The sequence below is a fragment of the Trematomus bernacchii genome, unplaced genomic scaffold (assembly GCF_902827165.1).
Source record: "Trematomus bernacchii unplaced genomic scaffold, fTreBer1.1, whole genome shotgun sequence".
In the NCBI taxonomy this organism is placed as follows: domain Eukaryota; kingdom Metazoa; phylum Chordata; class Actinopteri; order Perciformes; family Nototheniidae; genus Trematomus; species Trematomus bernacchii.
In genome coordinates, this window is record NW_022987739.1 from 31,265,117 (window position 1) to 31,280,473 (window position 15,357).

Below are 15,357 nucleotides of genomic sequence, written 5' to 3' on the forward strand. Positions count from 1 at the left end.
ACTCCAGGTGGAACTGAAGTCTGATTTAACACTTGATTATATTTCACATCATTCATCCACATCTGTAAAGTAACTAAAGGTATTAAATACATGTAGTGGAGGAAAAGTACACCTCTGAAGTGAGTAGAAGTACAAAGTAGCATAAAATGGAAAGTACCTCAAACAAGATGACTGTAGCTACTGTTGCTTTTCAGGAATCACAATCACATGTTTCTAAAGTACTTGTAGTTCTTGGATAGCAGGAACAAGGCATCCCTATGAGCAGTGAGCAGTCTGAGTTGTTTCTCCTACTTTCCTGCCAGCCTTGGCCTTCCCATCAAAAGATTGTCAAAAACTATTTTGGTCCTCAGTGAAGTAGGCCATCCTTCCCCAGAAACAGGGCTTCACATGGCTCACATATTAAAGAAGTAACTCCAGATTACTGCTTCCATAAATATACTCCCACTATGAGGTCAACGTTCCTCGTGCAGAGATCACTGCATCGTGTGCTCTGAAATCAGGCTGGCTTTTGAATTTGCTGAAGATCAATGTGAGGTAGAGAGGGGCTTGTATTGATTTTTAGCCCTAATAATCAGAGATGGCAAAAGTACACACACCCTTTACTCAAGTAGAAGTACACATACTCGTGTTTAAAAATACTCTGGTAAAGTAGAAGTACTGACTAAACTTCTTTACTCAAGTAAAAGTAAAGAGGGCTTTGAAATGTACTTCAGTAAAAAGTACCCATAACTAGCAGCTGTTTTAAAGAGTACCTGACCTCCCTTTATATTAATAGAACAATAATGTCATTGTTAGCTAATGAATGTTTCCATGCTGAACAACGGCAACATGACAACGTTTTCATTGGTCCCTCTTCTTTAGAGAAGACCAGGAAATGATGGATACACGGATCGTGTTCAAATCAATAGGCACGCAATGACTCTAAATAATAATGATCACGCCACCAAACACACATTCAAACTAAAGGAACCAGCCTGTTTGGGAATGTGAGAAGTAGAAAGTACAGGTATTTGGGTTCAACATGTAAGAAGTAGAAAGTACAGGTATTTGGGTTCAAAATGTAAGAAGTAGAAAGTACAGGTATTTGTGTTCAACATGTAAGAAGTAGAAAGTACAGGTATTTGTGTTCAACATGAAAGAAGTAGAAAGTACAGGTATTTGTGTTCAACATGTAAGAAGTAGAAAGTTCAGGTATTTGTGTTCAAAGTGTAAGAAGTAGAAAGTACAGGTATTTGTGTTCAACATGTAAGAAGTAGAAAGTACAGGTATTTGTGTTCAACATGTAAGAAGTAGAAAGTTCAGGTATTTGTGTTCAAAGTGTAAGAAGTAGAAAGTACAGGTATTTGTGTTCAACATGAAAGAAGTAGAAAGTACAGGTATTTGTGTTCAACATGTAAGAAGTAGAAAGTACAGGTATTTGTGTTCAAAGTGTAAGAAGTAGAAAGTACAGGTATTTGTGTTCAACATGTAAGAAGTAGAAAGTACAGGTATTTGTGTTCAACATGTAAGAAGTAGAAAGTTCAGGTATTTGTGTTCAAAGTGTAAGAAGTAGAAAGTACAGGTATTTGTGTTCAACATGTAAGAAGTAGAAAGTACAGGTATTTGTGTTCAAAGTGTAAGAAGTAGAAAGTACAGGTATTTGTGTTCAAAATGTGAGAAGTAGAAAGTACAGGTATTTGTGTTCAAAGTGTAAGAAGTAGAAAGTACAGGTATTTGTGTTCAACATGTAAGAAGTAGAAAGTACAGGTATTTGTGTTCAAAGTGTAAGAAGTAGAAAGTACAGGTATTTGTGTTCAAAATGTAAGAAGTAGAAAGTACAGGTATTTGTGTTCAAAATGTGAGAAGTAGAAAGTACAGGTATTTGTGTTCAAAGTGTAAGAAGTAGAAAGTACAGGTATTTGTGTTCAAAGTGTAAGAAGTAGAAAGTACAGGTATTTGTGTTCAAAATGTAAGAAGTAGAAAGTACAGGTATTTGTGTTCAAAATGTAAGAAGTAGAAAGTACAGGTATTTGGGTTCAAAATGTAAAAAGTCAAAGTAAAAAGTCGTCAGAAAAATAATTCGTGGAGTAAAGTACTGATACCAGAAAAATGTATTTGAACGAAGTATTTGTACTCCAATACTTCCCACCTCTGCTAATAAGAAGGCAGTGTTTTGCAGGTCAATGACGGGAGAAAAGCACCAGACAGGGCCAATAAAAGTCACCCCTTCTAAACACCTGGAGAAAGTATTTGTTTAATCTGCAGTTTGTCAAAGTCTTGTGAAAGTCAAAGTGGAGCAGAGCATGCATGTGGCCTAGCTTCTGTAGCAGCAGCAGCTAATATTAGACGGAGGCTGGAGGATCTGTGTGTGTGTGTGTGTGAGTGTGTGTGTGTGTGTGTGAGAGAAGCTGCAAAGAATGAAAGTAGGACAGATCCTGGGTCACACTGAGACATACCGAGGAGGACGGGTTAAAGATAGAGACTTTAGATAAAGAGGGAGCGGTAACTGTGGAAGCAACGAGGGAATCAAAGTTATTGGAGATGCTTTTATATTATATTAGGTTTGTGTCATGTGGAACAAAAGCACAGTGACCTGGTCTGCATCAAATGGTCCTCAGGTGAAGAAACATTGCACAGGAAACAGTCATGCAAATGCCCTGTAGACGAGTAATATCTGTCACCTCTGGAGGTCAATAGAGAACCAAACAGCCTCTGCAACAGCACAGTATAAATAGGGCTAGCATTCAAATGTCATATTCGACCTAATCAGTTTTTAACGAGGCATTTTAACGCTTTATTTGTAACGTTATCATGCAACATTCTGGTTTTTTTGCATCTTGATTCATTGTGTTTAAACCTGGTGCACAGATAAAGATACGGCTACGCTAATATTGAAAGTATTATACTGTTTGTAGAATATGATTCCAGTGCGGACTGTGTTTTCGATTGCTATGATCCGAACACTTTCACTAACTCCAGCGTCAACAGGTCAACATTTATTAAAAAAGATCGATGATTTCCAAAACTCTCAACAAGATCTTCTGTTTCAATCCCTTTCAATTCAGTTTGCTCACAGCACACAGAGAGGCAATCTGATCAATCACATTATTCTCAGACAGACAGTTTTATTTTCCGAAACACTTTCTAAAAGATTTGACAGTAAAAGAAAACAACAACATTCTGTACTGTCTCCATTTTTGACACATGAGAACAAAAGACATAATTATAAGTAATGAATGAATGAATGTCTACACCATGTTTTCTGCTCCTCCAGAGACACAACGGTCCAGACTCTGACCCTGCAGCCCTCAGTCAGAGACGGCATCATCATGTACGAGGACTCACCTCTGGTCAGTGGCGCACACACACACACACACTCACTCACTCACTCACTCACTCACTCACTCACTCACACACTCACACACACACACACTCACTAAATGCAATAAGAACCAAGAGATATAATCAAATATTGACATGTTGGCCCTGATACACTTGTGTTGTAATTAGACTCAGAGTAGCATATTAACAAAAGCAAGGCATCAGGTCATTCTCTGTCCTCCTTTACTTTCTCATTCTCAATTCCCTCCTTTCTGACATGTTGACTTGTCATAGAAGGAAAAAAAACTGCTAACATTAATAATGGATCCATTTAATTAAATGTCCCAGTTAGCCATGCCAATGATGCTTAAAAGCACAAACTGGAACACCTTCATGAAATGAGGCCATAATTAAAGCTGCTATGAACAGACGTCCACCTCTCCTGTGTGATCAGGGGAACAAAAAGACTGAAACTTTAGTAGAAGACAGAGAACAGGAACCCCTTCAAGAACTGGTGAGATCCAGGAAGTGTGACCTCACGTCTGTTCCAGGAAATTGAATTAACTTTGACATCGAGTTGGACTCAAGGAAGAGCTGATAAGAATTTGCTACTTAAGCTCAAAGTCATTGCGACCCCAGAACAAAGAGGTTTTTGGCCATAAATCACGAGCTAATTATGACAACTCTACTCTATTTTGGAGAGGTATGGATGTAAACTGCAGCATTTAACCGTGAGACTATAATTCTAGTTTACTAATCATTCACACACTGTACATTTGAGATTTGGGGAGGGGCTCCTTATTTTCATCTAAAGTAACAGACAGAGAATCAGCACTTTGGAAACAGGGCTGAAACAGAGGGGATTATGGGTAATGCTGCAATGATCTGTTTGGTGTTTCAGCCAATCAGAGACAGCTTCTGTATATATCTGAGACCTGTGATATATTGATGAGAAACAGTATAATAGGGGACCTTTAATGGTTATCCAAAACAGATAAAACAATATATATTGTTAGTGCTTTTTTACCCAGGTGTTTTGTGTGTGTGTGTGTGTGTGTGTGTGCAGGTGAAGGCGGTGAAACAGGGGAACATATTAGTGATCGACGAGGCAGACAAAGCTCCCACTAACGTCACCTGCATCCTCAAAACTCTGGTGGAGAGCGGAGAGATGATCCTGGCCGACGGACGCAGAATCATCTCAGGTGCACACACACACACACACACACACACACACACACACACACACACACACACACACACACACACACACACACACACACACACACACACACACACACACACACACACACACACACAGTAGACACGTCCCAGATACAGAGTGCAGACAGGAGCTGGAGCATTAACTGGAGGAGCTGAGGATAGGATGACCCAGAACACAAACATCAGATGCAGGCCACTAAAGGAGGCTTAGGATAAAAGCCTTTGTGGACAGGTACCAGTAGATTTGACCATAAACATGTATATATTTCCTAAGTAGTCCCACGTAATCGCAGGAGTTGCTGACAGCTGCTTCATTCCTGCGAGGCTCTTCCTCCCGGAGGAATGTAAACGCCACACTGACACTTCATAAACACAAACTTGAGACTCCTCCAGATGCTATGAGCTCTGTAGTAGTGTGTACGGGACACAGAGTATATGTTCTTGTTTTGGTGTTTGTTTGCTTGTTCTGTCGTGCTAACTATGATTTCTTCTCCACCACAGATGCACGTGAAGCTGAAGGGAGGCCGAACACCATCGTCATGCACCCAGACTTCAGGATGCTCGTCTTGGCTAACCGCCCTGGTTTTCCTTTCCTGGGAAATGACTTCTTCGGATCTCTAGGTACTCACACACACACACAACACCCACAACCTACAGCAGAGGAATAGTTACCTCCCAATTGTACATATATGTATATTTAAAGACTAAGCAGCTTAGATACATAGAGTTGGGCAGAAATGAGTCCTAAAGCCTGCAAATGAATTAGCGTTTTACCACTTCCCCTCATCTAGAAGTTAATTAAAGGATGTTTGGTTGTTATCCTGAAATAAGCTCTGTGGTTAACACTGAATAGATTTTAACGTTTTGTTCTACGACATAAAACACGTCAGTAAATACCCCACTGGTGAGTTTAAAAACGGCGGTAGCTAATAACAAGTGTCTAAATGAGACGACTAAACGTCATCACGCCCAACATTAGCCGCCTTTAGCTTAGCGGTGGTGACGTGAAGTCATGTGACCGTGCTGTAGTTCCTTTATAGCCCAACATTAGCCACCTTTAGCTTAGCGGTGGTGACGTGAAGTCATGTGACCGTGCTGTGGTTCCTTTATAGCCCAACATTAGCCACCTTTAGCTTAGCGGTGGTGACGTGAAGTCATGTGACCGTGCTGTAGTTCCTTTATAGCCCAACATTAGCCACCTTTAGCTTAGCGGTGGTGATGTGAAGTCATGTGACCGTGCTGTAGTTCCTTTATAGCCCAACATTAGCCACCTTTAGCTTAGCGGTGGTGACGTGAAGTCATGTGACCGTACTGTAGTTCCTTTATAGCCCAACATTAGCCTCCTTTAGCTTAGCGGTGGTGAAGTCATGTGACCGTGCTGTAGTTCCTTTATAGCCCAACATTAGCCTCCTTTAGCTTAGCGGTGGTGACGTGAAGTCATGTGACCGTGCTGTAGTTCCTTTATAGCCCAACATTAGCCTCCTTTAGCTTAGCGGTGGTGAAGTCATGTGACCGTGCTGTAGTTCCTTTATAGCCCAACATTAGCCGCCTTTAGCTTAGCGGTGGTGACGTGAAGTCATGTGACCGTGCTGTAGTTCCTTTATAGCCCAACATTAGCCTCCTTTAGCTTAGCGGTGGTGAAGTCATGTGACCGTGCTGTAGTTCCTTTATAGCCCAACATTAGCCTCCTTTAGCTTAGCGGTGGTGACGTGAAGTCATGTGACCGTGCTGTAGTTCCTTTATAGCCCAACATTAGCCTCCTTTAGCTTAGCGGTGGTGACGTGAAGTCATGTGACCGTGCTGTAGTTCCTTTATAGCCCAACATTAGCCACCTTTAGCTTAGCGGTGGTGACGTGAAGTCATGTGACCGTGCTGTAGTTCCTTTATAGCCCAACATTAGCCACCTTTAGCTTAGCGGTGGTGACGTGAAGTCATGTGACCGTGCTGTAGTTCCTTTATAGCCCAACATTAGCCACCTTTAGCTTAGCGGTGGAGACGTGAAGTCATGTGACCGTGCTGTAGTTCCTTTATAGCCCAACATTAGCCACCTTTAGCTTAGCGGTGGTGACGTGAAGTCATGTGACCGTGCTGTAGTTCCTTTATAGCCCAACATTAGCCTCCTTTAGCTTAGCGGTGGTGACGTGAAGTCATGTGACCGTGCTGTAGTTCCTTTATAGCCCAACATTAGCCTCCTTTAGCTTAGCGGTGGTGACGTGAAGTCATGTGACCGTGCTGTAGTTCCTTTATAGCCCAACATTAGCTTTTTAATTCAAAGCGGTGTTAATATGTGGAGATTATTCTGCTGAACAAAATGTGTAAGTTTGCTTTTAGTCTTTTAGTTCCTTACTTGCAATCTACTCTCATCTCCTGAGTCGAGTGCAAGTAAAGAAGTCTGGGATGTTACAGTGTAAGTCAAGGGTTGACTCAGGAGAGAGTAGAGATGGAGTAAATGAGGAAGAGATGAGAAATTACATTTAATAAAGATGCCTGCAGAGACTGAAGCTGTGGTTTAGTGAGCACCTTGAACCTCAGGTCGACAGAGAGCCCTCAGTGATATTTCCTTTGAAGTGAAGTGCACTCACTCAAACCTGGTGTTTAAAGGGTCTTAGGGTTTTACTCAAAGCTGTCAAAGATAAATGATCCTTTAGAATAATATAGTCAGCTTGATTACCATGCAAAAAGCTAAGCAGATATTTCTTCAGTAAATGGAGGAGCCTGTGACCTAAGTTTTTCATTTGTATGTGTTCCGTTCATGGTATGCACAACTTAATGTATAACAGTTATTTACAAAAAATGTCTCTTCTGGTATCAGTACTTTACTCCACTACTTATTTTTCTGACGACTTTTTACTTTGACTTCTTACATTTTGAACACAAATACCTGTACTTTCTACTTCTTACATTTTGAACACAAATACCTGTACTTTCTACTTCTCACATGTTGAACACAAATACCTGTACTTTCTACTTCTTACATATTGAACCCAAATACCTGTACTTTCTACTTCTTACATTTTGAACACAAATACCTGTACTTTCTACTTCTTACATTTTGAACACAAATACCTGTACTTTCTACTTCTTACATGTTGAACACAAATACCTGTACTTTCTACTTCTTACATGTTGAACACAAATACCTGTACTTTCTACTTCTTACATGTTGAACACAAATACCTGTACTTTCTACTTCTTACATTTTGAACACAAATACCTGTACTTTCTACTTCTTACATGTTGAACACAAATACCTGTACTTTCTACTTCTTACATTTTGAACCCAAATACCTGTACTTTCTACTTCTTACATTTTGAACACAAATACCTGTACTTTCTACTTCTTACATGTTGAACACAAATACCTGTACTTTCTACTTCTCACATTTTCCAAACAGGCTGGTTCCTTTAGTTTGAATGTGTGTTTGGTGGCGTGATCATTATTATTTAGAGTCATTGCGTGCCTATTGATTTGAACACGATCCGTGTATCCATCATTTCCTGGTCTTCTCTAAAGAAGAGGGACCAATGAAAACGTTGTCATGTTGCCGTTGTTCAGCATGGAAACATTCATTAGCTAACAATGACATTATTGTTCTATTAATATAAAGGGAGGTCAGGTACTCTTTAAAACAGCTGCTAGTTATGGGTACTTTTTACTGAAGTACATTTCAAAGCCTCTTTACTTTTACTTGAGTAAAGAAGTTTAGTCAGTGCTTCTACTTTTACCAGAGTATGTTCAAACATGAGTATCTGTACTTCTTCTTGAGTAAAGGACGTGTGTACTTTCAGGTGATATTTTCAGCTGCCATGCTGTAGATAATCCTAAACCTCAGGCTGAGTTGGCGATGTTGAAGCAGTACGGTCCGGATGTTCCCGAAGCCACGCTGCAGAAACTGGTGTCTGCTTTTGGAGAACTGAGGTCGATGGCCGACCAGGGAACCATCACCTACCCCTACTCCACTAGAGAGGTGGTCAACATCGTGAAGCACCTCCAGGTGAGAACACTCAAACCACGCTTCAACACTGAATTTCCCTTATTCCAGTTTTTGTTGCCAGACTATATTAAACATGAATAATTCATAACAGTAACGTGACTTGAATCCTGCGATGCTTTAATAATGCAAGACAGTGTCCTCACATCACAGCTGTGACAGAGAGACCCTGTTTCTGCCTCAGCACAGACTAAAAGGAATCAATATCACGTTTTATTTTTATGGGCTAATAATACAGTTTACACATTTGTCTCGGGGCTTTGCAGTGTATACAGACTACAACAACCCTCTGTCCTTAGACCCTCGCAGCAGAGGAATAAAAACTCCCCTAAAAACCCCTAAAAAAATTGCAGGGAAAAACATATATATTGGAAAACACCCGAAAAACACACAAACATTTTAAGAGGGAGTTTTGAATGTTGCGCTGGGTTGCACACACAAAACGTGTCAGAAAAAAAAGCAATAGCAATCCAATAAAAAGGCTGGGGGATGCGTGATGGAATAATAATACATCTGTGGCAGGATATAAATACAATTACAACATATATGATGTTATAAATCACAATATCTGTGCTCTTAAAGACTGGCTTTTTTCATTTTTAGATCAAATTACATTCAACTTGATTGTTATTAAAGTAGTCAAGTGCAAGAAAAGTGCAGTGTAATGTATTTAAAAGTAAATATGACAGATATGAACAGTAGTATACATGTAGAACACACTATAGAGGTAGCAGAAATGTAGATTGTATAATATAGACACTTTAGTCAATGGTATGAATATGAATACACTATATACCAGTATGGACAATTGCGCTGCCAGTGCCTTCACTTGGGAAAGGAAAAACCAGGATGTATGTTAGTGTGAAGGGCACACATGTTTGTTTTACGTTTAATAGTCAGTGTTGCCACGTCTCATTGTGGACATGTGTCTTTAGAAATGTGCACAGTATTTAGCCCGGAGAGAAAGACAATTCAGATTTGAGCTCCATGGCTGCAGATCAATAATTCAAATGTTTGGATGATTTCCCCGCTGACCTCCTTCTGTCATCCATCACCTCCAATATCGACCTCTGGAGAAACAGGGCACACACGAGGTCATTTAGTGGAGAGTCTGAATCGCCTCTTTCGTCCAAAATTAGCACCACACACTGGTCATCATGTATAAGAATAATAATTATAAAGCTTTATTTATATAGCACTTTTCCTACAATGCATGAGCAAGAAATTCCCCTCAGATTATTTGTTAAGAACTTTAAAAGGTACATGCAGCAAAATATAACATTTTATCAGGTTAATAGACACAAGGAGGTAAAAGGTATGATAATACAAATAAAATAAATAATGGTTTCTCTGACAGATAGGACACAAGACAACTGAGTCGATGCAACAATATAAAATATAAAACAAAGTGAACATATCGGTACAACAGAAATAAAAATAAAAATAAAAAGATTAAAGGGGACCTATCAAGCAAAATGCACTTTTTGATGTCTTTTATACATAACTATGTGTCCCCGGTGTGTCGGGGAACTCACGCAGCGTCAGAAAATAAAACCCTCTCTCTTTTCCTCCGTACCCAAATCTCTAAAAACGGGGCTACAACGGAGCTGATCCAGATTTGCGTCCGATATGACGTAATATCTGAAATGTAGGCTGGCTTTACACCCACGGCCCTATCAGAAACGTTGCTATCAGAAACAATGCCCGACTGTTTTGGACGTAATATGGTCGGTGTTTACATTAGCATCGCTAACACTCAGAGCTAACCTGTACTGGAGAGCATGTGTGTGAAGAAGCAGGACATAAAAAGGAACTCACCTTGTGGTATAACCGGCAAGAGAGAAAGCCTTTGAGCTCCATACTGTTTCAGAAACAATCCTTGATAATCCATGATATGGCGTTTCATCACGGCAGTATTTAGTTTAGACGGTAGCTGCCGGGTCCCGCATGAGCTCAGACCCCTCCTATCAATTTTTATTTTTTTAAAGCTTTATACCAAAATCAGCACTTTTGAAACAGGAAGTGAAATAGAGGGATATGAGGCATGGCTAGAATGGGTGATCTGTTTGGTATTTTGAGCAAAACACTTCATAGACATGTTTTTTATATATTTGTATATATCTGAGACCTATGCTATTGCCTAAAAATAGCTTGATAGGTGACCTTTAACCGTTAAATAGCAAATCAATATAAAGCTCCAACATGCACTTTTAGGAGTACCTCATGTGTATAGAGTCCTACAGAAATAAATCCTCTCAATTATAACGTATGATGATCAACTAAAAGTGTTTGACCGTGTCTGTGTCTGCAGAGACTTCTTCTTGGGTTGTTTTTGTATGTATTTGTGCTATGTTTTGGATGTGTTAGATCCACCAGGAGCCATATGTTACTGGTTAGTTTACAGCATCTCTCTCGTTTTCTCTGCCTTCATTCTGTCTTTGTTTACCTCAGTGGATCACCATAGAAACTGTGCAAGACAGAAACATGTATAGAGGCCAAAATAACCTGTCAACATCTATTTATATCACAAACACATACACTAGAGATGAGTTATCTTCCAGATAGCAGCAGGTTTTATTCCAAACTCTGTCCACTCAAGACCCTAAATCATATTAACAATCCTTCCTTTTTATCCCCTCTTCTTCATCCTACTTTAACCCTCCCTCCTATGTTATCACTTTTTCTAATCTCCCTGTCAATCCTCTCACGTCCTCCCTGTGTCTCTATTCCACAACTCCCTCCATCCTTCCTTTGCCCACTTTACTCCTGTTGGGAAAATAGTGAATGTCCTCTTCCAATATGAGAGTAACATGATAACAAAGGTATCCCAACTGTAGCTGTGTACATGACAGGATGTATGATTACCTAGAAGAGCATCAGGACTGTTTTAGGCATATGATAGCTATGTGATTAACATGATGATTCAGCCTCTATGGAGATAGACATATGACAAGCATGATCATTTCTGACGTGGAGCTAATCTGAAGTAAACATTGAATACTGCTTTATATTCCTCCATCTTGTGACTGTGTAACTCCCTCTCTTGGAGAGGACACTGTTCAGGAACTAGTTGATGCTCTGTGTGTGATGACTACTTCCATTCTGGAGAGGATCACAAATACATGGATCCTGAGATTGAAGCTCAAGCCGGGGACCAGGGATTATTATTATTTTTAAGTATTCAGAAAAAGTCAGATTTTTTTGATTTTTGAGAAAAAGTCAGATTTTTTAGATTTTTGAGAAAAAGTCTGATTTTTTAGATTTTTGAGAAAAAGTTTGATTTTTTAGATTTTGGAGAAAAAGTCTGATTCTTTTTTTTTTTATTTTTGAGAGAAAAAGTCTGATTTTTTTTATTTTTGAGAAAAAGTCTGATTTTTTTTATTTTTGAGAAAAAGTCAGATTTTTTTTATTTTTGAGAAAAAGTCTGAATTTTGAGAAAAAGTCTGAATTTTGAGAATTTTGTACGTGACAGGATGTACTGCTTTCTATTCCTCCATCTTGTGACTGTGTAACTCCCTCTCTTGGATATCAGCATGTGAAGGACACTGTTCAGGAACTAGTTGATGCTCTGTCTGTGATGACTACTTCCATTCTGGAGAGGATCACAAATACATGGATCCTGAGATTGAAGCTCAAGCCGGTGATGAGGGAGATTTTTCTAATACCTCCTTTTCTTCTACTCCCGCAGAGATTTCCCGGCGAGGGTTTGGCGAACGTTGTGCGAAACGTCTTCGACTTTGACTCGTACAACAAAGACACGCGGGACGTTTTGATCGAGGCGCTGCACAAACACGGCATTCCCATCGGAGCCAATCCCAGCTCCGTCAAACTGGCCAAGGAGTAAGGCAGCAAGACTTTAGGCTCACACACACACACACACACACACACACACACACACACACACACACACACACACACACACACACACACACACACACACACACACACACACACACACACATATTATTGCCGATGGATAATAGAGGCGATACTTGAAGGTCTACCTGCTTCTGTAATGAATATAATTACAATGTAACAATGCAATGCTCAACAACAGGCTAGTACAGCTAAACAAAATACATTTTTTTTATACTAAGATAACTTGACCTGCTTCGTAAAGCAGATATCATCATTTTAAAGATATTCCTAATCTATCAAAAGCTATAGAAGCTTGTTATGATATATCTTAACAGATAACAGAACAATGTAACGTAAATGTATAAGAAAGTTACAAAGATTGATACCAGACGAAAATAGCAACGGCAGAAAAATAATGATAAAAACTAATTAAAACAATTTAAAAAAACAACATTGAGCTAAAAAGCTACATGAGAAAAGGTAAATACAAAATATAACAAATTAAAGTGTAATTCGGGGCACGAAACCCGTAAAAACTAAAATGCTTAAATCAAATTAACAAAAATCTATATTTTACAAATAAAAGCCAACAAAACAACATTTTTAACCTCAAAACTTTCCAAAATGCTTTCAAGAACCCATTACAGTAAATGGTTGTTGACATCACTGCCAGTATTTACAGTACCTGTTGTTTTTAGAGTAACTTTAAGAAATGAAATCCTGAAATGCTTGAACCCGGCTGACTGGTTTCAGACTGAATCAACCGCAGGCTTCCATGAAGGGTTAAACTATCCTCACATTACCTCACCTTTCCTTTAGGGGAAAGCTTTCTAATACCACTACACTGTCTCATCATGCTCAGCTCTGTGTTTTAAATAAAGGAAAATATTTGTTTCTCATGTCTCCTGTGGTTTTATTTGACGTATCATATTCATAAATCCAGATTCAAAGATCTCTCAAGCCTCGAGACCAGAGCAGAAACAAGTATTTTCCTTAAAGTGGACCTATCATGCTATATTATAATAATATAGTGATAGGACCATACCTATATAAGGCATATTTATACTTTTTTTTTTTCAAAATACCAAACAGATCATGCATTTTAGCCATGCCTCATTTTGCTCAATTTGACATTTTTTAGCTCTGTTTTTGCAAGGGCTGATTCTGTGAGAACAGCACCATCTAGAGGCCTGGCATATGTACTACAGCGTCTCCAGCGCTTTAGAACGGCAATGGCCGTGGCTGTCTCCTCCTGATTGGTGGAGTTGGCCCAATAGCCGTAGCGCTGACGTCAGGACAGTGTTCAAATCTGGATCAGTTTTTATCAGATCCGTTGCAGCCCCTTTTTTAGAGATTTGGGTATGGAGCAAAATAGAGAGGGTTGTGTTTTCTGACACTTGGTGAGTTCCCTGGAACACCGGGGACACATATTCATGTAGAAAAGACGTACAAAAGTGCATTTTACATGATAGGTCCCCTTTAATGCATCCACTGCTTGTGTAGATTATTTGTTTACGTTGTGTTTAAAAATGCATCATCCGAGCACAGAGAGCCGTTTGTATCGTTCAGAATCCCTGTTTTTAAAGCCCATCTTAAACAGTTTGTATCCCACAACATCTCGTGTACATAAAAGCAAATAGTTCCTCTCTTGGTTTCCAATTTTGGACGCGGGAAACAAGAAACAGTTTCTCTTATGTACCGCATTGCTTTTCCATCAGAGAAATATTTCTGGTTAGTAGACAGTTCCATCTTTTAACCCGTTTATTAAGCTTGGGATTTCTGTTATTTTGTGGTTGTGTTGCATCTTATAGCCCCAAAACCTGCAGTTAATAAAGCTGTGGCTGCAATCCAGCTATGACTCATGGGAAGACCAGTAAACATCTGGCCAGACACAACAAGGAAAGCAGAGAGACACACACACACACACACACACACAAACCTAGACACACTCATTTCATCGGCGTTCTCTAGAGACTGGGATCAAATTAAAGCTTTTGTTTTCATGCAATGAGAACACGGCCTCCATCTGAAGTCATTTTGTGGTGTCCATGCTAATACCTTCAGAAGATGAGATCATTTTATTTGAAGTTGAGATGTAGAACGGTGACAGGGAAACCCACAATTTCGCAAAAATAGAACATTAGGGAAACCTCAAAATGAGCTCCAAACTCCGCTGTTTAACACACATGCCTTTCATTTGTATAAGTGCTCACATATTGGTGTATTTATACCTCAGTTATATTCAGTTGTTGGCAGCAGTAGACTCAGTGTGACCTTGAATCTGCAGGTTGCCCCTGCCAGAGGTCACGATGACGGGCTACTGGACCATCAACCAAACTGGGAACGCTCGCCGAAAACTGCTCTGTCCCACTGAGACACGGCCCATAGACATCAAGGTAACACACACACGGGTAACACACTCCTAGACACACTCATTTCATCGGCGTTCTCTAGAGACTGGGATCAAATTAAAGCTTTTGTTTTCATGCAATGAGAACACGGCCTCCATCTGAAGTCATTTTGTGGTGTCCATGCTAATACCTTCAGAAGATGGGTAACACACTCCTAGACACACAAACACGGATAACACACTCTTAGACACACACACAGGTAACACACTCTTAGACACACACACAGGGATAACACACTCTTAGACACACACACAGGGATAACACACTCTTAGACACACACACAGGGATAACACACTCTTAGACACACACACACACACACACACACACGGGTAACACACTCTTAGACACACACACACACACACACACACAGGTAACACACTCTTAGACACACACACACACACACACACACACACACGGGTAACACACTCTTAGACACACACACACACACACACACACACACACGGGTAACACTCTTAGACACACACCCATACACACGGGTAACACACTCTTAGACACACACACACAGGTAACACACTCTTAGATACACACACACACACACACACACACACAAACAC

At 39.9% G+C, this 15,357-nt stretch overlaps 1 protein-coding gene across 1 annotated transcript in view; it reads left to right on the forward strand.

The window, feature by feature from the left end:
- Window positions 1-15,357, forward strand: part of vwa8 (von Willebrand factor A domain containing 8) — a gene marked incomplete in the record, with an annotated part of 121,664 nt that overhangs the window by 47,317 nt on the left and 58,990 nt on the right. Inside the window, 6 exon segments of the mRNA XM_034147112.1 lie at window positions 3,254-3,329; window positions 4,367-4,502; window positions 5,023-5,142; window positions 8,311-8,516; window positions 12,202-12,353; window positions 14,659-14,767. Of these exon segments, the coding sequence (XP_034003003.1) occupies window positions 3,254-3,329; window positions 4,367-4,502; window positions 5,023-5,142; window positions 8,311-8,516; window positions 12,202-12,353; window positions 14,659-14,767 (799 nt within the window).